General features: G+C 46.5%; 1 protein-coding gene across 8 annotated transcripts in view; it reads left to right on the top strand.

Moving 5' to 3' along the window:
• LOC143806437 (uncharacterized) overlaps nucleotides 1–23,628 on the top strand; it is an 89,000-nt gene that overhangs the window by 11,608 nt on the left and 53,764 nt on the right. For 4 of the 8 annotated variants that reach the window (XM_077286984.1, XM_077286987.1, XM_077286988.1 and 1 more), the window contains exons 8-14: nucleotides 179–301; nucleotides 1,404–1,517; nucleotides 2,113–2,422; nucleotides 3,566–3,591; nucleotides 3,870–3,987; nucleotides 8,515–8,606; nucleotides 9,230–9,380. In XM_077286984.1, coding sequence (XP_077143099.1) covers nucleotides 179–301; nucleotides 1,404–1,517; nucleotides 2,113–2,422; nucleotides 3,566–3,591; nucleotides 3,870–3,987; nucleotides 8,515–8,606; nucleotides 9,230–9,380 — 934 coding nt within the window. Of the gene's footprint in view, nucleotides 1–178; nucleotides 302–1,403; nucleotides 1,518–2,112; nucleotides 2,423–3,565; nucleotides 3,676–3,869; nucleotides 3,988–8,514; nucleotides 8,607–9,229; nucleotides 9,381–23,628 lie in introns of all 8 variants that reach the window. The other 4 variants (XM_077286985.1, XM_077286983.1, XM_077286982.1 and 1 more) reach the window with 1 other exon arrangement.

Genomic DNA, 23,628 nt, shown 5'->3' with positions numbered 1-23,628 from the left:
CAATGTGCATCTCAATGCAGCGCCCACCGCAGGAGATATAAAGCATTGCACACTGCTATTTCAATAGGAAGTGTGTAAAGCGTACGGGGGTGTTGGATCCCTCAAATCCCCAAGATGAGAGATGCACTCATTTATAAAGGAGAGACCTCTTTATTAACTCAGATGACACTTTTTCCAGATCCGGGTTTACCAGAATATAATTTTGGAAAAGGACAAAGAGATGAAATTGCTGTCGGAGAAGCATGACCAGGAGCTGTTTAAGATTGCAGCCAAGTCTGATTCCTCTGCTGAACTTCATCAGGTAAGTCAAGCGAACGGCAAGCAAACTTTTCTGTAATGGCAGCGGTAGTACAAGGTAATATTCTAGTAGTTAAAGAATTGTTAAAAAAAAAAGATTTGTGTATAACCTCTTCTTAAAGTTCTCTTTCTATTGGAAGAAGCAATTTTATAAGTCCTTTTATAACCCGTTCCCGACATGTGGCGTAATAGTACGTCAGCTGCCGGTGTTCGGAGCAGGCTCAGGAGCTGATCCTGCAGCATAACTGGGAGATGTTTAACACAGTCGGCATCTTCATGTAACGGCATCAACAGGAGCTCGCTTCAATGGCCGGTGTTTAACCATTTAAATCCTGCTGTCAATCACTGACATCTGCATTTAAATAGCGCGATCACTGGATCTCACCTGCACTGGGTCCCTTCATGATGAGTTCGCTTGGTGCCAATGGATCATCACAGCAGCCAGTGGTCTTTGGCTGGGCATTATAGGATTACATAAGTATGTACTACAATCGATCAACTGATCGTAGATTTAAAATAACAAAAAAAAAGTTTAGATTAAAAAATAATGTGTATATATATATATATATATATATATATATATATATATATATATATATATATATATATATATATATATATATATATACACACATATAAATTCAAATAACTTTTCCCCTTCTTAATAATAATAATAATAATAATAATAATGAAATATAAAAGCATATTCGGTTTGCCATCTGTAAAAGTCCCATCTACTAAAATATAAAATTAACCAATACAGTAAATAAAATAAGGAAAAAAACCAAGACCCCGGATTTGCATTTTTCGCTTCCGAACCATATGCATTGTAGCCAGAAATCTTGAGCCGAACCTCCCGTCTTTTCCTTTGCCAATTTCTGAAGATGTGCCTCCTGCTTCTTTCTATCCCTCATCCTGTTTTACTAAAACCTGAGGGTCTCCAGCTGCATCCCCCTCCTCCCTCTCCTCACTGTCTATTAGATGCTGTTTTGCAATAGATGAATATTTAAAGGGGAAGGACAAGCAAAGTGTAGATACAGGCTGCTGGAAGGATATGAGGAATATGACGTTAATCACAATTATTCACCAAGTGTCTGTGTCTTCAGCTGCTCAAGGCCCTGAAGCAGAAACTTCATGAGGACGAAGAGGTGTTATCCGGAAAGAATCAAGTGATCGATGTTTTACAGAAGGAGTTGGATAATAAAGATCGACAGATCTCCGTAAGTCAATAGTCGCATACTGATTTCCAGTATGAGCGTTTTCTGGGTTTACACACCCCCCATTCACAAGTTTTTGTTGTTTTTCAAGGCAGCTGTAAACCCAAAACAGGGTATTTTTATTTTGGAAAGTTACTTCATTAGTTATTTTTATTTATTTTACAATAGGACAATAATAAAAGAAATGTATTGGATATTGTGGATAATAAATGTATGATCGCTGGGGGTCCGGCTGTTGAGACCTCCACTGATCTTTAGATTAGTGAGGTCCAAAGCTCTCTGTATAGGACCGTCAATCCTACAGATGGCGAATGCACCACTGGTGGTACCCCAATTTTTACAGATTGGTGGGGTTTGCATTGGTCATACATTTATTACCCGTTCTTAAGATGTTGTTTATGGGACAGTTTCTGTCTGGAAAGTATTTAAAGGGGTTGTCCCAACTCAGCAAATGATAGTTTATCCACAGAATAGGTTATCGTTGGGGTCCGGCTGCTGTCTCCGAAATGTATCATTGATTGTCTAGGGGCCACTGGAGCTAGCATAGTCTACCATGTCATGACTTTGGACAATCCCTTTAAGGGTTTTTCTTTTTCAGGAAATGTCTGAGACGTGCAGGTTTCTCCAGTCTGAAAAACAAAACTTGCAATCAAAGCTGGATGCGGAGAAGCATGTAATGAGAGCACAACTTAAAGACATGATGGAGAAACATGAGACTGAAATGCAAGCGCTCAGTGTGCGGCACAGCTCAGCTCTGCAAGAAATCAAAGAGAAGCACGAGGGAGAACTGCAGGAGAAAGGTCAGACTATACAACAACTGCAGAACCAGCTCCAAGGCCTGGCGAGCCCCGGAGAGGTCCGAGATGGGACCGGCGCGACCGCAAATTCTGCAGTTACCAAACTACAAGGTAAAAGTAAAATCACATAGCGGAAGCATTTCTAACATTCAGGAATGTGACAGTGGGAAATTCCCAGGTCCTGAAATCCCACGTCTTGCTGGCAAATTACCCCTAACATTCGTGTTTAACCCCTTCCTGTTATAGCCAATTTTTGCACTTTCATTTTTTTCTTTCCATCTGAGCCCCATATCTTTTTTTTTTTTTTTTTAAATCCACATAATTACGGTAGTTTTAATTTTCAGTTTTTAGTTGTTTTTTTTTATAAGCTGGTGTCTCTGCTGTTATAGGCAGGTGCCTGCTGTATAACACAGCCAGTACTTGAGCCTGCTGCATACACCCAACCTGGGACGCACTATTATTACTTCTTTCTTCAGGTTTGGGTTTGTTCCTTTATTGGGCCCATATTGCATGGCAGACACAGTAAATTACATTTTTTTTAGCCATGGGTTGATTAAAAATAGTGAACTGAGACTTAGTCGCCTTACAGCTCCCCCGTAGATCAGTGCAGGCCGCTCCGGAGGTTTGTGCCAAATCCAGGAGTGGAGTCTTCTCTGTTGGGAAGTCCCAGCACCGCTGCAGCATGTCATTAGCTGCAGCGGTCAGGTGACTGGTGGTGCTTTTGTAGTCACCCGGAGGGATCTCTGAATGACACATTTTTCAGTCAGTTATTGACCACAGTGGTGCTAAGTCTTCCGAATGTGAAAGACACCTCTTCGGTAGCCATCAGAGACCCCCAGAGAGGCCTGCAGCGGATCTGCGAGGGTGCTGGTTGGTGACTGTGCAACAGCTTATTATTTTTAATCAATTTATACCTAAAAAAAATGTATTTTACTCTCGAACAACCCCTAAAGTGTCCTCTGATCAGGATCGTCATCTTTTAGTCCTGAGCGTTGAGTGGTTACAAAGATCGTGTCTCTCTCTGGAGGACCCTTCCTGTCCTGTTTTGCGCAAACTATCTACGTATATCATTGGACGCTGTGTAATGCTTAATTTGTCCTGCGGAGGCGCTGCAGGGAAATTGAACAATAGCTCACAGGTTTCCTACAGCTGATCACTTGAGGTCCCAGCAGGAAGGGAGGCACTTTGCAATCAGTTTTAATTACGGTATATTTTTTTCTGCTTATAATGCATTATTTTTCTGTTTTTTTTCAGATGAAGTAAAGTTGAAAACCGAAGAGGCAAGTAGATCCGATGCAAAATTCCTTAAAATGAAGGCATGGTCCAAATCCAGAATCAGGCAGTTGGAAGAAGAACTAAAAATTGTACAAGTACCGCTCTCGTTTGGCCTGTCCTCCATCTTTTCTCTTGTTTCCCACCTGCCTGATTCTCACAATCTATCTATTGACTGTCCTCTCATTTCTGTGTCTGCAACTGTCCTTTTTCTGCGTCTTCTTGAGAGCAGAGATTTCTATTTGATCTTTTTCCCATCTAATTTTTGCTTAAATTTCTTTCATAGTCTGAAACAAAGAACCAGGAGCTGTCGGCATTAGCCATGCGCATCGGCGAGCTGGAGGAGGAGAAGAAAGCCTTGGAGGGGAAGCTGGAATCCGTTGCAGATTTGCAGTCCATTAACGGTAAGAGCCGGGTAATTGTCACATGATCACACATCACAGTATCTTTACTGACGTTTTATAGGGCCTTGGTCATCAGAACTACCCCAGAGACAAGTCTCCTTTTTACACACAATGCAAAATCGGTTATATAAAATACCATTGTGCAATAGTCGGTACACCTTAAGATAACACTGTAAACATTATTATTTTTTTTTTTTTTAACTTTTTTGGTAATTTAAATGCATATGTTAAGGGCTAAATTTTTTACAATTGGGTTGCATTCAAATTTTTGCACCGTTTTGCTTTTACAGGCTCATAGTTTCAGTTTTTTAGATTTTTACTACGATTGTGCTGCCCGCATAAAATATCATGTTATCAGCAGCACATGTCCTGTTTACTAAGGTCGATGGCTGCAGAGAACTGTGAATTTTAGATCTGCTTAAGATTTCTTGCTAAGGGGAACTAATAAAAAGTGTTAAAAAATATAAAACCTATTTTTTAAAATATTTTTTACACTTTTAGGCCAGGGTCACACTAGAGAGGAATACAGACGTATGAGAGGCCAAAAACTACGCATTGCACATTGACCAATGATTCTCTATCGGCCAGCTCCCATCAGCCGTATATTTCGCAGCCGTATTTTACGGGCTGAGAAAATAATCGCAGCATGCTGCATTTGTCAGCGTATTGCGCAAAAAATCCGCCAATGAAAGTCTATGGGGGCGAGAAAAATACGGATTACACACGGACCATGCGTGTGACTTGTGAGAAATACGCAGCGGTGTATGATGGGAAAGCCGGCAATTCAGTGCGGTGTACAGTAAAATCACACTGACAGGTTAGAATAGATAGAATTAATGTCTACACATAGTATAGGTATATATATATATATATATATATATATATATATATATATATATATATATATATATACAGTGGTGTTCAAAAGTCCTGCATAGGCATGAAGAAAACTATATGTTTCATACTTCTGCATCTCTGCAGTGAAACTGGTGGAACATATGGAACATATATGTTTTTGTAATCCCTCATTGTATGCCATACTCATTTTTTAATGTCCCAAGTGTATAAATTGTTATGGTATGCGCATTTTTGATAATTTTTTTACAGCATAACCATACCTACACCAGTACAGTGTGTAGAATGGTGAACAGGTTTCTAAGTTCATTATCTTCCAATGCAAGTTCACACAGACTTAAATTTTACTTTTTAAGATTTATTATTTTTTATTTCAGAGTCCTGAAAAGGGCCTTTTGAGTGCATCTTTAGCTTCTAATACTTTATTGGCCAGCCTTTGCTCTTGAGCACCAGCTTGCGTCTCTGTGGCTTTGAGTGAACAAGCTTCTGCAGATGTTCACGAGTGATGATGTGGTTCCAGGCCTGTATCAGAGCCTCAATCACCTCACTCACACAGCTCAAACACTCTGGCTTGTACTCTTCATGTGGGAACCTTCTCACATAAGACTTGCCATCATTTCCTAAAATGCAAAAAGTGCTTTCATCACTAAATAGCACTTTTTCCCACTCCTCCTTCCTCCATTTTAAATATTTAAATGCCCACAGTTTTCGCCTTTGTCTTTGTATGGCTGTCATCAATGGCTTCTTTCGGGCCTTGCACCCTCTCAATCCTGCTTCCAAACATCTCTTCCTAACAGTTGATGTTGCTACCTCAATATTGCACTTTTCTTGCCATTCTCGCAGAAGCTGAGGAGAGGTGAGCTTTCGATTGGCAAGGGATGTTTTTATCCTCCCTTTTAGTTGACTTTCTGGGCCGACCAAATCTGGGCCTGTCCTGGGTAATTCCAAGCTGCTTATGTTTCTGCAAAATTCTTACGCCTGTACTCTGATTACAGCCGACCTTCCTTGCTATCTGGGGGCCAGTATAACCCTCTTCATGTAGAACCACAACTCGCACACGATCCTCCGCTGACAAAAATCTGAAGGCTCCCATCATAAAACTCTACAGTATGATTCACTAGATAGACCAACAGATAAAACAAACAAACAAAGCAGCAGATGTGATGCAATGAAATGCAATGTGATTGGCTGCCATATCCAGGTTATGATTGGTCACAAGAACCTCATCTGTGATTGGCTAATTTTGGATCTGAAGCTGTACAATCTTTAGTTGTGCTTTCAATTCCCATATTGTTGCAATAATTTCAGGCAAAACTGCTTCAAAAGCTAAAAATATTACAGGGAGAGAATGCAAAATTGTATTCTGAACAAAACCATATATAATATGTCATATTAGCATCGAAGATATTCAGCAGAAAATGTTTAAAACTTGAAAAATCAATTTATCCCATGCAGAACTTTTGAACACCACTGTATGTATGTGTATATATATATATATATATATATATATATATATATATATATATATATATATATATATATATATATATATAGTGCCGGACTAGGGTGCCAAGGGCCCACCAGTAACATTGACTGTAAGGGGGGCCCACTTTCCATCTGCATACCAATATTACACTACCCCCATTCACAAATTTACCTATATCTCTATGTAATAATAAACTGGGTAGTTTAGTTAATGAATGATGAATGATGCTTGATTCAGAGTGAATCAAGTGAATTATGCCAAGTACTGCCCATACAGAGAGATTGGGGGCTCAGATCTGCATAGGGGCCCACCGGGGGATTGCCCTGTTACCCTGTGGGCCAGTCCGAGCCTATATATATATATATATATATATATATATATATATATATATATATATATATATATATATATATATATATATATATATATATATATATATGTCAGTGAGACACACACATATATATATATACTAGATGGTGGCCCGATTCTAACGTATCGGGTATTCTAGAATATGCATGTCCACGTAGTATATTGCCCAGCCCACGTAGTATATTGCCCAGCCCACGTAGTATATTGCCCAGCCCACGTAGTATATTGCCCAGCCCAAGTAGTATATTGCCCAACCCACGTAGTATATTGCCCAGCCCACGTAGTATATTGCCCAGCCACGTAGTATGTTGCACAGCCACGTAGTATATTGCACAGCGATGTAGTATACAGCAATGAGCCACGTAGTATATTGCCCAGTGACGTAGTATATTGCCCAGCCACGTAGTATATTGCACTGCGACGTAGTATACAGCAATGAGCCACATAGTATATTGCCTAGTGACGTAGTATATTGCTCAGTGACGTAGTATATTGCCCAGTGACGTAGTATATTGCCCAGTGACGTAGTATATTGGCCAGTCACGTAGTATATTGCCCAGCTACGTAGTATATTGCCCAGCCACGTATGTGACAGGTTAAAAAATAAAAAATAAACATATACTCACCTTCCGAGGGTACCCTTGTAGTTCTGTCGCCTCCTTCTCACGCAGGACCTGTGATGACGTCGCGGTCACATGACTGTGTCGCGGTCACATGACCGTGACGTCATGGCAGGTCCTTTTCGCAGACCATCCTTCCACCGGAACCTGCCTGGAGCATCGCGAGGAGCGGGAAAGGTGAGTATATAATGATTTTTTATTTTTTTAAATTATTTTTACCATTAGATGTTTTTACAATTGACGCTGCATAGGCAGCATCAATAGTAAAAACTTGGTCACACAGGGTTAATAGCGGCGGTAACGGAGTGAGTTACCCGCGGCATAACGCCGTCCGTTACCACCGGCATTAACCCTGTGTGAGCGGTGACTGCGGGGAGTATGGAGCAGGCACTGACTGCAGGGGAGTAGGGAGGGACTAATCGGACTGTGGCCGTCGCTGATTGGTCGCGGCAGCCATGACAGGCAGCTGCCGAGACCAATCAGCGACTTGGATTCCATGACAGACAGAGGACGCGACCAATGAATATCCGTGACAGAAGGACAGACAGCGGGGCCGCGCTTAGTAACCCGATGTTTACCCTGGTTACCAGTGTAAAATGTAAAAAAAACAAACAGTACATACTCACCTTCGCGTCCTCCGGCGTCTGCTTCCTGCACTGTATATATGTTTTCACGAATATTTGAGGCCATGGATCCATTCTATGTCCATTTTGCAAGCCAGCGAGAAAATCTCGCCTTATGGATGCCACACGGATAATTTTTGGAGAAAAAAATCGCATCCTCGCATTGAATACGGATCACTGTTCAGGAAATTTTCTGCGAATCTCGGCCGTAAAAAACGGACCGTATTTTGATACGTTAGGTGTGACCCCGGCCTTACTGTCCATACACTGCAGTATTGCAGCTTATTGTGAAGCTGTGCACCTGCACATTCATTTAATACTCTAGGTAGTGCCGGACGATTTCTATATGTTCTGCAGAAGACAAATGTCACTCTTTAGTTAACCAAAAATCAATGATGGAGGACAACATCGACATCGAAAGCCAGAGAAAATGAGTTACAAGTGCACAGAGTCTGTATAGGGGGAATAAACAAAATCCTGACGGTGCGAATGGCTGTGAATCATCATATCCTTGACCTTGTATAATCTTAAAGAAATTGTGATTTTCTTATCTTTTTTTTTCTCGACTCTGTAGAACATCTGCTGACCAAGCTTGTGGTGTACGAAGAACAGCAGCGGATCCTGCAGGCGGATCTGGAGCAGGTCGCAAAAAGAGCTGATTCACAGGTGACTACACACGGTGCACTGTACTATGTACAGCTGCCCAAAATATTAAAGGGGTATTCCGACTCTGCACCCTTCCCCATCGGCAGGTGTGTCGGACTTTTGATGTCAGCTCCTCCCGTCTGTAGTCTTGTGACGGGGGGTAACAAAGTACACAGAAGCTCCATTATGTCTTTCATTCTGGGTCTCGGCAGTCGGACTAACTCAGAGATGAGCTAAATCAGTGCTGTCGCCCTTTTACCGTTTTTCCGCGCACAGTTGCCTCCTTCACCCACCCACTGTGCAAGAAACCTGCAGAACATTTCCATGAAAGTAAATAGGTCTGACTGCATTACCCTGCACATGTAGATGACGCGGGGCAGCAGTGAAAGAATTGTTACGGCGCCGGAATGTTGTGCCCTCTTCATTTTATGAAACGGTGGAGTCCCAAATGTCAGACCCCCACCAATCAATAAACCTTATATGATCATGTTATAGATGGCATTGCTCTTTGATTGTCCACATGTAAAATATATGTAAGTCAGTGGATGAGGATCTTGGCGCGTTCATGGATTCTGTTTACAGGGAATACCCACCTGATTAGCTAAGTGTTACCATGCCCGTGATCTTTTGTGCAATGGTTTCAGACCAGCGAGTCCGGCAGTGCGGACGATCTGCAGAACCCCCTCCTGGAATGGAGCGAGATGAGCCCCGACACTGACATAACCACAGATCAGGAGAGAGAAGACTCATCTGTTATGGTCTTAAGAATGGCGCAGATCGAAGAGGAAAGAGAAGGTAAATCCTCCCGTTACCATCATCTGATTCCATCGCCCCTGGCTGCCTATTCTCTAAGGTCGGCTCAGTGCTGGCTATTGAGTTTTTTCTTTAGTTTCTCCTACGCCTCATTGGGGGACACAGGACCATGGGTGTTATGCTGCTGCCACTAGGAGGACACTAAGTAGACAAAAAGATTAACTCCTCCTCTGCAGCATACACCCCTTCACTGGATACAATTTGAACCAGTTCTTGCTTAGTGTCTTAGGAGGCACTTGGGTCTTTTTTCTCAGACCCCAACTTTGTTTTAATTTTTGATTTTTTAATTTTATGTAAATTTTTAATTTTTTATTTAACGGAGTGAAGGGGGCGACGGGTCCTTTTTTTCATAAGGTCCGCTCTCCCCCGAACCAACAACAGGCGAGCACGGCGAGTATACCTCCCCGTCCCTCTCCTGCGACGTATGGCGCACGAAAAAAGTTTGCGCCAGGGCAACGGTTCCTTTTTTGGTCCCGATTTCCCCCAACCCCCTCCAGGACCCTGCATTACAGCAATGTAATCTGGAGAAGAATGCAGTCCGGAGGGGATGTTGTGCCGCAGCCCCCTCTGCTACAGCAGCGTGATGCATCAGGGGCCTCTCCATCCCCATCCAGGGTGCATGGATTGAGCTTACATCCTCACAGAAGCGCCCAGCAGACCTCTGAGATCCGGGACAATGGCGGCTGTAAGTACCTTCAGGGGACTCCCCCCTGCTCCCCCTCAGCGGCAGCGATGCGGTCCGGGTCCCCAGGGAGAGGCACCGCCGACCGGGGGTCGGTGGTGCTCGGCGGCGCTCCGTCGCGGCCGCCGCCGCACATCGTCGGCAGGGCCCATAAATTTAGTCCCCGGCTTCTTCAGCCGGAGTAGGCCGCAAGGGGAAAAATCTCCTCCCACGGCCGTAGCTCCGCCCCCTACATCGGCGCTTCTCGTCTGGGACGAGAGGCGCCCTCCAAATCTCGGGGGCCATATTTCCTCTCTCCTCTGCACGGAGCCCACGCTTCTACAGCGCTCCAAGGAGAACTCCTGGACAAAGAACCGCCATATCTCTCTCTGGGGACACAGACAGGACCGTGGGTAAGCTGCTTCAAGAAAGCTTAACCCCTTCTCTGCATATACTGCCCGCTCTGTCCCTAAGGCACTATGTCTCAATCCAAGGAGACAAAAAAGGGTAACAAGAAGCACACAGTGTTTTTCACTGTATGTGCCACTTGCAATGCGGCCCTGCCCCGAGCCCACACTAGCCCTTTGTGTGCAGATTGCGTCTCACCCTCTGTGCAGCCGCCCCTTGCCGACGCTGGTACCGTCACCGATGCCGCAGCCGTCGACCCGGTAGGGCCTAGCCCCCCTGAGTGGGCAACCTCTCTGTCACGATCTGTGGCTTCCCTAGCCAGGGCAATTGACTCCCTCCGGGGCCCCCCTCCAGGTCGGACCGTGGAGGATTCAGACGACGGTATGGATTCTTCTACCAGCAGGGGGCGTACCCGGTCACTTTCTACCCGGGGCTCCAGAAAACGTGTTCATGTTTCATCCCCTGACCATGAGCTAGCGGGCCCTTCAGTACCTGCAAGCTCTGCTTCCAGGTCCCCTTCCCCAAACTCGGATGACTCTGAATATGAGTCCGACATTTCCTACGTTCAGGACCCCCCCTCCTCCCAAGAGTCCCTCGACTCTCTCATTGAGGCGGTAAACCAGACCCTGAAGGTGACTGAGGACTCTGCTTCGGAGCCCGAACATGTGGTGTCTTTCAAAAAGACTAAACGTGTTAAAAATGTTTTTGTTACTCACCCTCACTTTAAGGAGATTGTACAAAAACATAGGGATCGCCCAGATAAACGCTTCATAGGACAAAAGTCCATCGAGGCCAAATACCCTTTTTCTCGGGAATTAGTCAAGGACTGGCTGCAGTCTCCCTCGGTGGACCCTGCTGTGTCACACCTCGCGTCCAAGACCATCCTGTCTCTTTCGGACGGTTCCTCCGTTAAGAATCCCTCCGATCGCCAGATTGATCATCTGGCTCGTTCCGCCTTCGAGGCCTCAGGAGCGTCTCTCTTCCCATCCTTCGCCGCCTCTTGGGTGGCTAAGGCTATGGTCTCTTGGACCGAGACTCTTTCCTCTAACATCCAAGCCAGTGATTTACCTCCAGAAGCCAGTATCCTGGTTAACCAGATAGCGCAGGCCGGAGACTTCATAGTCAACGCCTCTATGGACGCAGCCAATTGCGCTGCACAGGCAGCCGCCAATGCAATTTCCATCAGGAGAGCCCTGTGGCTCAGGGATTGGCGAGCAGATTCGGCTTCTAAACGTTCTCTAACAGCCCTGCCTTACCAGGCTGGTCGGCTATTTGGAGAAAAATTGGACCAAATGATCTCGGATGCTACCGGAGGGAAGAGTAAATTTCTCCCCCAGCAAAAGCCTACCCGGTCCTTTCGGTACCAGCAGCAACCTCCATTTCGGCCTTTTCGGTCCAATACCAACTGGTCTTCTGCATCCTCTACCCCCGCATCAGGAAGAGGTTCGCGCGGTGGCCGAGGCACCCAGGTCTCTTACAGACCTAATCGTAACTGGAGACCCAGACCTAAACCTCCCGGGCCTAAGGGATCCGCATCCCATGGATCCTCCGCCCAATGACTCCTTGCATTATCCGGTGGACTCCAACAAAGTAGGCGGACGCCTACTCTTGTTCCGTCAAGCCTGGCTCTCAGTCGTTTCCGACGAGTGGGTCAGAGAACTGGTGTCCACCGGATACAAAATAGAATTTTCCTCCCTCCCCCCTACACGCTTCTTCCAGTCTTGCCCTCAAAGGTCAAAGGCCACAGCGTTTCTCCAGGCAATACGGGCACTACTAAGGGACGGAGTCATCATTCCGGTCCCCCTAGAACAAAGATTCAAGGGCTTCTATTCAAATCTGTTCGTGGTCCCAAAGAAGGACGGATCACTACGTCCGATCCTAGACCTGAAGCTACTAAACAGATTTATAAAAATCCGACACTTCAGGATGGAGTCCCTCCGTTCTGTGGTCGCGTCTATGGAAAAGGGAGAATTCCTGGCATCCATAGACATCAAGGACGCCTACCTGCACATACCGAGCTTCCCTCCGCATCAGCAGTTCCTTCGCTTCGCTTTTTGCGGGGAACACTTTCAATTTGTGGCCTTGCCCTTCGGTCTCGCCACCGCTCCCAGAGTTTTCACGAAGGTCATGGCGGCTGCCATGGCCATTCTTCATTCCAGGGGAGTGGTGGTAATTCCGTACTTGGACGACCTACTGATAAAGGGTCCTTCCTACCCAGCGTGCGAAGAGTCCGTCGCTCTCACGGTGGATACTCTTTCTCGCCTGGGGTGGAAGATAAACTTCCAAAAATCTTTTCCAATTCCGGCTCAACAAATCTCCTTCCTGGGGATGATACTGGACACTTCCCGCGGTCTGGTCATACTCCCTCAAGACAAGGCTTTGGCCTTGCAGCAGGGAGCCCAGCGTCTTTCTCGTCCAGTATCCCACTCCATTCGCGCCAGCATGCGAGTTCTCGGGCAGATGGTAGCGACCATGGAAGCGGTCCCATTTGCGCAGTTTCACCTCCGTCCCCTGCAGCATGCGCTACTGTCGGCTTGGGACGGCAACCCGTCCTCCCTCGACCGCCGATTCATCCTGTCCCCTCGGGTCAGGAAGGCTCTCAGGTGGTGGACGCTGAAGTCCTCCCTAACCCAGGGAAGGTCCTTTCTCCCAGTACGGTGGCTGGTGGTGACCACCGATGCCAGTCTCATAGGCTGGGGAGCGGTCTTCAACCATCACACAGCCCAGGGGCGGTGGTCCATTCAGGAGTCTCGCCTCGCCATCAATATCCTCGAGATTCGAGCTATCAGGCTAGCATTGTTTCACTTTCACCGACTTCTGGCAGGTCATCCAGTCAGAATACAGTCCGACAACGCCACGGCCGTGGCATATATCAACCGTCAGGGCGGAACTCGCAGCAAGACGGCCATGCTCGAGGTGTCTCACATCCTCCATTGGGCGGAATCGAACCATTCGCCCATTTCGGCGATCCACATTCCAGGTGTGGAAAATTGGGCGGCGGACTTCCTCAGCCGCCAGGGCATCGCCTCCGGAGAGTGGTCCCTCCACCCGGAGGTCTTCCAGCAGATTTGCCATCGCTGGGGGACCCCGGATGTGGATCTCATGGCTTCCAGGATGAACAACAAGGTCCCTCAGTTCCTTGCTCGGTCCCTCGACCCATGGGCCCTCGGAGTAGACGCCCTGGTCCTACCTTGGCGTCAATTCCGCCTCCCGTACATTTTTCCTCCTCTTCCCCTACTACCGAGGGTCATCAAAAAGATCAGGGCAGAGGGGGTACCAGTGATTCTCGTCGCACCAGACTGGCCGCGTCGGGCATGGTACGCCGAACTGGTTCAGTTGGTGGCCGACGTCCCCTGGCGTCTTCCAGATCGCGTGGATCTCCTTTCACAGGGCCCGATTTACCACCAGAACTCAAGGGCCCTGTCTTTGACGGCTTGGCCGTTGAGTCCTGGATTCTAGGCCAAGCGGGTTTTTCTCCCACGGTGTCCTCCACCATGATCAGAGCTAGGAAACCTGTTTCCATGCGTAGTTACCACCGTACCTGGTGAATTTTTTTCTCATGGTGCGATGCACAGGGACGATCTCCTCTAGTATTTTCTATTCCTTCCATACTGGAGTTTCTTCAATCCGGACTAGAGTCGGGACTTGCCCTTAGCTCCCTAAAGGGTCAGGTTTCGGCATTGTCGGTCCTTTTCCAGCGGAAGATTGCCAATAGGTTGCCGGTGAAAACTTTCTTCCAGGGAGTTTCCCGTGTGGCGCCTCCCTACAAGTCACCTTTGGATCCGTGGGATCTCTGTCATGATCTCAATGGCAAGAGATCATAGCATCAGCATATATAGGAACTAGCTCTTGGAAGATGGGAACTGAGCTGACCATGAACTAAACCTAACGCACAACTAGCAGTGGCCGGGTAGCATGCCTACGTTGATTCTAGATGCCCAGCACCAGCCGGAGGACTAAATAATGCTAGCAGAGGAAAATATTAGTCCTAGCTCACCTCTAGAGAAATACCCCAAAAGGAGACAGAGGCCCCCCACATGTATTGGCGGTGAATTAAGATGAAATAACAAACGTAGTATGAAAATAGGTTTAGCAAATTTGAGGTCCACTTACTACATAGCAGAAGACAGAAAGGACACTTTCATGGTCAGCTGAAAACCCTATCAAAACACCATCCAGAAATTACTTTAAAACTCTGGCATTAACTCATAACACCAGAGTGGCAATTCCTGTTCACAAGAGCTTTCCAGACACAGTAACGAAACTACAGCTGTGAACTGGAACAAAAATGCAAAAACAAACATGGACAAGAGTCCAACTTATCTAGTAGTTGTCTAGAGCTTTCCAGACACAGTAACGAAACTACAGCTGTGAACTGGAACAAAAATGCAAAAACAAACATGGACAAGAGTCCAACTTATCTAGTAGTTGTCTAGGAGCAGGAACAAGCACAAAGAGGCTTCTGATAACATTGTTGACCGGCAAGCAACTAACAGAGCAGCAAGGTTATATAGCGACTCCCACATCTTGATGGGAACAGGTGAACAGAGAAGATGAAGACACCAGTTCAATTCCACCAGTAGCCACCGGGGGAGCCCAGAATCCAAATTCACAACAGTACCCCCCCTCAAGGAGGGGGCACCGAACCCTCACCAGAACCACCAGGGCGATCAGGATGGGCCCTATGAAAGGCACGAACCAGATCAGAGGCATGAACATCAGATGCATTCACCCAAGAATTATCCTCCTGGCCGTATCCCTTCCACTTGACCAGATACTGGAGTCTCCGTCTGGAAACACGAGAGTCTAAGATTTTCTCCACAACGTACTCCAACTCACCCTCAACCAACACCGGAGCAGGAGGCTCAACGGAAGGCACAACCGGTACCTCATACCTGCGCAATAATGACCGATGAAAAACGTTATGAATAGAAAAGGATGCAGGGAGGTCCAAACGGAAGGAAACAGGGTTAAGAATCTCCAATATCTTATACGGGCCAATGAACCGAGGCTTAAACTTAGGAGAAGAGACCCTCATAGGGACAAAACGAGAAGACAACCACACCAAATCCCCAACACAAAGCCGAGGACCAACACGACGGTGGCGGTTGGCAAAAAGCTGAGTCTTCTCCTGGGACAACCTCAAATTGTCCACCACCTGCCCCCAGATCTGATGCAATCTCTCCACCACAGCATCCACTCCAGGACAATCCGAAGATTCCACCTGACCAGAGGAAAATCGAGGATGAAACCCCGAATTACAGAAAAACGGGAACACCAAAGTGGCAGAGCTGGCCCGATTATTGAGAGCGAACTCCGCCAATGGCAAAAAAGCAACCCAATCATCCTGGTCAGCAGACACAAAACACCTCAGATATGTCTCCAGGGTCTGATTAATCCGCTCGGTCTGGCCATTCGTCTGAGGATGGAAAGCGGACGAAAAAGATAAATCTATGCCCATCCTAGCACAGAATGCCCGCCAAAATCTAGACACGAATTGGGTCCCTCTGTCAGAAACGATATTCTCAGGAATACCATGCAAACGAACAACATTTTGAAAAAACAGAGGAACCAACTCGGAAGAAGAAGGCAACTTGGGCAGAGGAACCAAATGGACCATCTTAGAGAAACGGTCACACACCACCCAGATGACAGACATCTTCTGAGAAACAGGCAGATCTGAAATAAAATCCATCGAGATGTGCGTCCAAGGCCTCTTAGGAATAGGCAAGGGCAACAACAATCCACTAGCCCGAGAACAACAAGGCTTGGCCCGAGCACAAACGTCACAAGACTGCACAAAGCCTCGCACATCTCGTGACAGGGAAGGCCACCAGAAGGACCTTGCCACCAAATCCCTGGTACCAAAAATGCCAGGATGACCTGCCAACGCAGAAGAATGAACCTCAGAGATGACTCTACTGGTCCAATCATCAGGAACAAACAGTTTATCAGGTGGGCAACGATCAGGTCTATCCGCCTGAAACTCCTGCAAGGCCCGCCGCAGGTCTGGAGAAACGGCTGACAATACCACTCCATCCTTAAGGATACCTGTGGGCTCAGAGTTACCAGGCGAGTCAGGCTCAAAACTCCTAGAAAGGGCATCCGCCTTAACATTCTTAGAACCCGGTAGGTATGACACCACAAAATTAAACCGAGAGAAAAATAATGACCAGCGCGCCTGTCTAGGATTCAGGCGCCTGGCGGTCTCAAGATAAATCAAATTTTTGTGGTCAGTCAATACCACCACCTGATGTCTGGCCCCCTCAAGCCAATGGCGCCACTCCTCAAAAGCCCACTTCATGGCCAAAAGCTCCCGATTCCCAACATCATAATTCCGCTCAGCGGGCGAAAATTTACGGGAAAAGAAGGCACAAGGCCTCATCACGGAGCAGTCAGAACTTTTCTGCGACAACACTGCCCCAGCTCCGATCTCAGAAGCGTCGACCTCAACCTGAAAAGGTAGAGCAACATCAGGCTGACGCAACACAGGGGCAGAGGAAAAATGGCGCTTAAGCTCCCGAAAGGCCTCCACAGCATCAGGGGACCAATCAGCAACATCAGCACCCTTCTTAGTCAAATCGGTCAATGGCTTAGCAATATCCGAAAAACCAGCAATAAATCGACGATAAAAGTTAGCAAAGCCCAAAAATTTCTGAAGACTCTTAAGAGAAGAGGGCTGCGTCCAATCACAAATAGCTTGAACCTTGACAGGATCCATTTCAATGGAAGAGGGGGAAAAAATATATCCCAAAAAGGAAATCCTCTGTACCCCAAAAACACACTTAGAACCCTTCACACACAAAGAATTAGACCGCAAAACCTGAAAAACCCTCCTGACTTGCTGGACATGAGAGTCCCAGTCATCCGAAAAAATCAGAATATCATCCAGATACACAATCATAAATTTATCCAAATAATCGCGAAAAATATCATGCATAAAGGACTGGAAAACTGACGGAGCATTTGAAAGACCAAAAGGCATCACTAAATACTCAAAGTGGCCCTCGGGCGTATTAAATGCGGTTTTCCACTCATCCCCCTGCCTGATTCGCACCAAATTATACGCCCCACGAAGGTCAATCTTAGAGAACCACTTGGCCCCCTTTATGCGAGCAAACAAATCAGTCAGCAACGGCAATGGGTATTGATATTTAACAGTAATTTTATTCAAAAGCCGATAATCAATACATGGTCTCAAAGAGCCGTCTTTTTTTGACACAAAGAAAAAACCGGCTCCTAAGGGAGATGACGATGGACGAATATGTCCCTTTTCCAAGGACTCCTTTATATATTCTCGCATAGCAGCATGTTCAGGCACAGACAGATTAAATAAACGACCCTTTGGGTATTTACTACCCGGGATTAAATCTATGGCACAATGGCACTCTCGGTGCGGAGGTAACGAACCAAGCTTGGATTCTTCAAAAACGTCACGATAGTCAGACAGGAACTCAGGAATTTCAGAGGGAATAGATGATGAAATGGAAACCACAGGTACATCCCCATGAGCCCCCTTACATCCCCAGCTCAACACAGACATAGCTCTCCAGTCGAGGACTGGGTTGTGAGATTGCAGCCAAGGCCATCCTAGCACCAAATCATCATGTAGATTATACAGCACCAGAAAGCGAATAATCTCCTGGTGATCCGGATTAATACGCATAGTTACTTGTGTCCAGTATTGTGGTTTATTATTAGCCAATGGGGTGGAGTCAATCCCCTTCAGAGGAATAGGAGTCTCCAAAGGCTCTAAATCATACCCACAGCGTTTGGCAAAGGACCAATCCATAAGACTCAAAGCGGCGCCAGAGTCGACATAGGCGTCCGCGGTAATAGATGACAAAGAGCAAATCAGGGTCACAGATAGAATAAACTTAGACGGTAAGGTGCAAATGGAAACAGATTTACCAAGCTTTTTAGTGCGCTTAGAGCATGCTGATATAACATGAGTAGAATCACCACAATAGAAACACAACCCATTTTTCCGTCTAAAATTCTGCCGCTCGCTTCGGGACAGAATTCTATCACACTGCATACTCTCTGGCGATTTCTCAGTAGACACCGCCAGATGGTGCACTGGTTTGCGCTCCCGCAAACGCCTATCGATCTGAATAGCCATTGTCATGGACTCATTCAGACCTGCAGGCACAGGGAACCCCACCATAACATCCTTAATGGCATCAGAGAGACCCTCTCTGAAAGTCGCCGCCAGGGCGCACTCATTCCACTGAGTAAGCACAGACCATTTACGGAATCTTTGGCAGTAAATTTCCGCTTCATCTTGCCCCTGAGATAGGGACATCAAAGTTTTTTCTGCCTGAAGCTCCAAATGAGGTTCGTCATAAAGCAACCCCAAGGCCAGAAAAAACGCATCCACATTGAGCAACGCAGGATCCCCTGGTGTCAATGAAAAAGCCCAGTCTTGAGGGTCGCCCCGGAGCAAGGAAATCACAATCCTGACCTGCTGTGCAGGGTCTCCGGCAGAGCGAGATTTCAGGGACAAAAATAATTTGCAATTATTTCGAAAATTCTGAAACCCAGATCTATTCCCCGAGAAAAATTCCGGCAAAGGAATTCTCGGCTCAGATACAGGTGCATGACAAACAAAATCTTGCAAATTTTGTACCTTCGTGGCGAGATTATTCAAACCTGCAGTTACACTCTGAAGATCCATTACAAACAGGTGAACAGAGAACCATTCAAAGATTAGAAGGAGAGAAAAAAAAAAATAAAAAAATTTCAGCAGACTACTTATTACTCTCCTTTCTCAGCCAAGGATTTTAACCCTTTAGTGGGCCGGTCAAACTGTCATGATCTCAATGGCAAGAGATCATAGCATCAGCATATATAGGAACTAGCTCTTGGAAGATGGGAACTGAGCTGACCATGAACTAAACCTAACGCACAACTAGCAGTGGCCGGGTAGCATGCCTACGTTGATTCTAGATGCCCAGCACCAGCCGGAGGACTAAATAATGCTAGCAGAGGAAAATATTAGTCCTAGCTCACCTCTAGAGAAATACCCCAAAAGGAGACAGAGGCCCCCCACATGTATTGGCGGTGAATTAAGATGAAATAACAAACGTAGTATGAAAATAGGTTTAGCAAATTTGAGGTCCACTTACTACATAGCAGAAGACAGAAAGGACACTTTCATGGTCAGCTGAAAACCCTATCAAAACACCATCCAGAAATTACTTTAAAACTCTGGCATTAACTCATAACACCAGAGTGGCAATTCCTGTTCACAAGAGCTTTCCAGACACAGTAACGAAACTACAGCTGTGAACTGGAACAAAAATGCAAAAACAAACATGGACAAGAGTCCAACTTATCTAGTAGTTGTCTAGAGCTTTCCAGACACAGTAACGAAACTACAGCTGTGAACTGGAACAAAAATGCAAAAACAAACATGGACAAGAGTCCAACTTATCTAGTAGTTGTCTAGGAGCAGGAACAAGCACAAAGAGGCTTCTGATAACATTGTTGACCGGCAAGCAACTAACAGAGCAGCAAGGTTATATAGCGACTCCCACATCTTGATGGGAACAGGTGAACAGAGAAGATGAAGACACCAGTTCAATTCCACCAGTAGCCACCGGGGGAGCCCAGAATCCAAATTCACAACAGATCTCAACTTAGTTCTCGGAGCTCTTCAGGAGACTCCCTTCGAACCGCTACAGGACGTTTCCTTGACCTTCCTTTCTTGGAAGGTAGTCTTCCTAGTAGCCGTCACGTCCATCAGAAGGGTTTCAGAGTTGGCTGCGCTCTCCTGCCGCCCTCCCTTTCTCATTTTTCATCCGGACAAGGCGGTATTGAGGACCTCTCCCACCTTTTTGCCCAAGGTCGTCTCCTCTTTCCACCTCAATGAGGAGATTGTTCTACCTTCGTTCTGCCCGGCTCCTGTCCATCGCATCGAAAAGGCTCTACACACTCTTGATGTGGTGAGGGCTCTTCGTCGGTACGTCTCAAGAACGGCTCCCTTCCGCACGTCAGACGTCCTGTTCATACTTCCAGAGGGGCCCAGGAGGGGTTCTCCTGCTTCAAAGGCCACTCTGGCAAAATGGATTCGGTCAGCCATTCAAGAATCCTATCGTGTCAAAGGTGTTCCTATTCCAGCTGGGATCAAGGCTCATTCTACTCGGTCGGTGGGCGCCTCGTGGGCCATTCGGCACCAGGCGTCAGCACAGCAGGTCTGCAAGGCTGCGACGTGGTCCAGTTTGCACACTTTTACCAAGCATTACCACATTCATTCCATCTCTTCTGCAGACGCTGCCCTTGGCAGGCGCATTCTGCAAGCGGCAGTTCCTTAAGCCGTAAGCCAGTGGTACATGGGGTTTTAGCATATTGCTCCCCTCCCAGGGACTGCTTTTGTACGTCCCATGGTCCTGTGTCCCCCAATGAGGCGTAGGAGAAAAGGAGATTTTTGTTTACTTACCGTAAAATCTTTTTCTCCGAGCCACTCATTGGGGGACACAGCACCCACCCTGTTAGCCTGTTTTGGCTTGTTGTTACTTCTTTGGTTTTGACATAGTTGTCTTTGTTCATGCTCCTACTGCTTTACTACCGAACTGGTTCAAATTGTATCCAGTGAAGGGGTGTATGCTGCAGAGGAGGAGTTAATCTTTTTGTCTACTTAGTGTCCTCCTAGTGGCAGCAGCATAACACCCATGGTCCTGTGTCCCCCAATGAGTGGCTCGGAGAAAAAGATTTTACGGTAAGTAAACAAAAATCTCCTTTTTCCCATCGGGTAATTGTAGAGAGGAGGTAACCATCTACAAATGCCTGTGAAGGAAAGCATGGCTGATATGTAAAGTCATTGTCCAACCTTCAAAACCATTTTGCATTTTTCCAACCTAACATTGTCTGCTGATGACTAGAGGTGAATAATAACCGGGAGGCGCTCTCGCTCACTGCAGACAGTTCAGCCATTGAGTGTAATGATAGAACTGTATGCACCAAGCCCCCTCTAGTGGTGGCTACAAGCAGCCAGATTTGTAGCCTTCCTATGCAGAGGATTTGGAGCTTAGTATTAGAATTAGGCTAAGTTCACACGGGCGTATTTTCAGTCTATGCGTGCAACTGCATACAGACCAGTGTTGGCTATTTTCCACACATATCGTATCACAGCACGCGGTTTATGGACCAGACTAATGCTTGCAAATGGCAGGACCCTCCTTGAGCAAGGGAAGGTGGGCATGGAGCAAGGCACGTTCGCAAACTGCATTGTCTGAATTTAGCCTAAGGCTCTTGCTCAGCTTCTGAATTGGAGCAACCAAATTCATGGAGGTTGGTGGTTGGTTAAAGGTAAGACACCCTGGTAGAGCGAGCCCCCCACCTCTGCTTCCAATCCCCCGATTATTACCACCACATCCAGTGATGGAGCCCTCTGTCCCTGTGTGGGTGAGGAGATCCTTTTTTTGCATCTGTTCACACTGCTTTACATGTGATCTGTCGCTGAGTGGCGTTGGCTTTTATCGTCTGGAATCATTTCGACGCACAAATTAATCCTTGGTGGTCGGGACTTTACGGGGTCTAATGGGGGGACGGTGTCACAGTAACGTCCACTACGGGGAGTGTTACTCTTTCCTTGGTGATTATCAGTCTCATTGCATGGAACAATGAAATCTGCACAGGATTTTACTCTTCCTGCAAAACATAGACACCGTGCAGACGATGACGTGGACTTCCAGGCTGAGGTGTTTCTAGGCTTTCTGGCACTGGGGACACCTGGCATGACTCCGTTTTCTTTTTCTCTTTTCCGCCATTGGACGAGCTGACACGCTCAGCGCCCCCTTCCTTCACTCCTCCACCTCATTCTGCGATTCGATCAGCCACCAAGAACATGGTTTCCCATCAGTTTTGTGCATGCAGGTTCCTCTGTGACTGCCGGCGCCGTACTGCTGCCTCGTTCCTCCCGGAGACTTATCTGGCGGTGGAAACAGTCAGCAGTACGGCGCTGGCGGCGATTAGTTTACACTATGGTTTCCATTTCTTTTCTTTCTTTTTTTTATTAACATCATAACCCGTTTTATGATTTATTTATTTATTTTTTTTGCTCCAATTTTGATTTAACCAACTCCATCCTCCTTTTCTGTGCCTGGGCTCAGTCTGCTGGGGTGGTCTGCGGATCTCTTGGGGGGGTAAAAAAGGATGTAAATATTGGAGATTGTCCCCTATGATGTCACAAGGAACCGATGATGTCACTCTATTTTAGAGGGAGTCTGCTCACAGATAAAACTTTTAAATTTGGAGTATCTGGGTGTGGAGGGCCAGTGTGGGAGCGTCCTTTAGCCCGGGGGGCTGGAGCCCACATTATGGTGGCGCTATGTTTGCCCATATGGCTGTTGCGTTGACATGCTGCAGCAAAGCCATGATTAATGCGATTCGACAACTTGTGGCTTCGCGACCTGAGATCTCGATGTTTCGCTGCTCATGCCATTAGTTGCGATGTTCTGCAGTTGTTGGAACCCCCTATTCAAGTGACTGGGGACCCACCTCTCTATTAGCGGGGCTCAATTCTCCCATTATATAGGCCAGGAACATCCCAGATGGGATTACAGCTTTCCAATATGGTGGGAAATTAATAATAATAATAATAATAATAATAATAATAATCTTTATTTTTATATAGCGCTAACATATTCTGCAGCTCTTTACAGTTTGCACACATTATCATCGCTGTCCCCGTTGGGGCTCACAATCTAAATTCCCTATCAGTATGTCTTTGGAGTGTGGGAGGAAACCGCAGTGCCCAGAGGAAACCCACGCAAACACGGGGAGAACATACAAACTCTTTGCAGATGTCCTTGGTGGGGTTTGAACCCAGGACTCCAGCGCTGCAAGGCTGCTGTGCTAACCACTGAGCCACCGTGCTGCCCGATTTATTGCAGAATTTTAACCCCATTTTCCCCCCGATTTAAAGGTTATTTCTTGTTTCAGACTCCCTATAACACGCACCTCAGTGACGTCATCTGTTCCTTTATAATTAATACATCGTTTAAACCTACAAGATGGTTTTCTGTAGACGAGTGACCCGCACAATCCTGTATTGCTGCAAACTAACTTAATAAAAAGTACCAGAAGCTCTCATGTAATTATCTGTGACGGCGGCCGGGGATCAGAGCTGAGTGCGGATTTCTATAGAGATTGAGCTGC

Source organism: Ranitomeya variabilis, chromosome 2 (assembly GCF_051348905.1).
Source record: "Ranitomeya variabilis isolate aRanVar5 chromosome 2, aRanVar5.hap1, whole genome shotgun sequence".
Lineage (NCBI taxonomy): Eukaryota > Metazoa > Chordata > Amphibia > Anura > Dendrobatidae > Ranitomeya > Ranitomeya variabilis.
The sequence above is the reverse complement of the archived record's forward strand: the minus strand, read 5'-3'. Positions and strand labels throughout refer to the sequence as shown.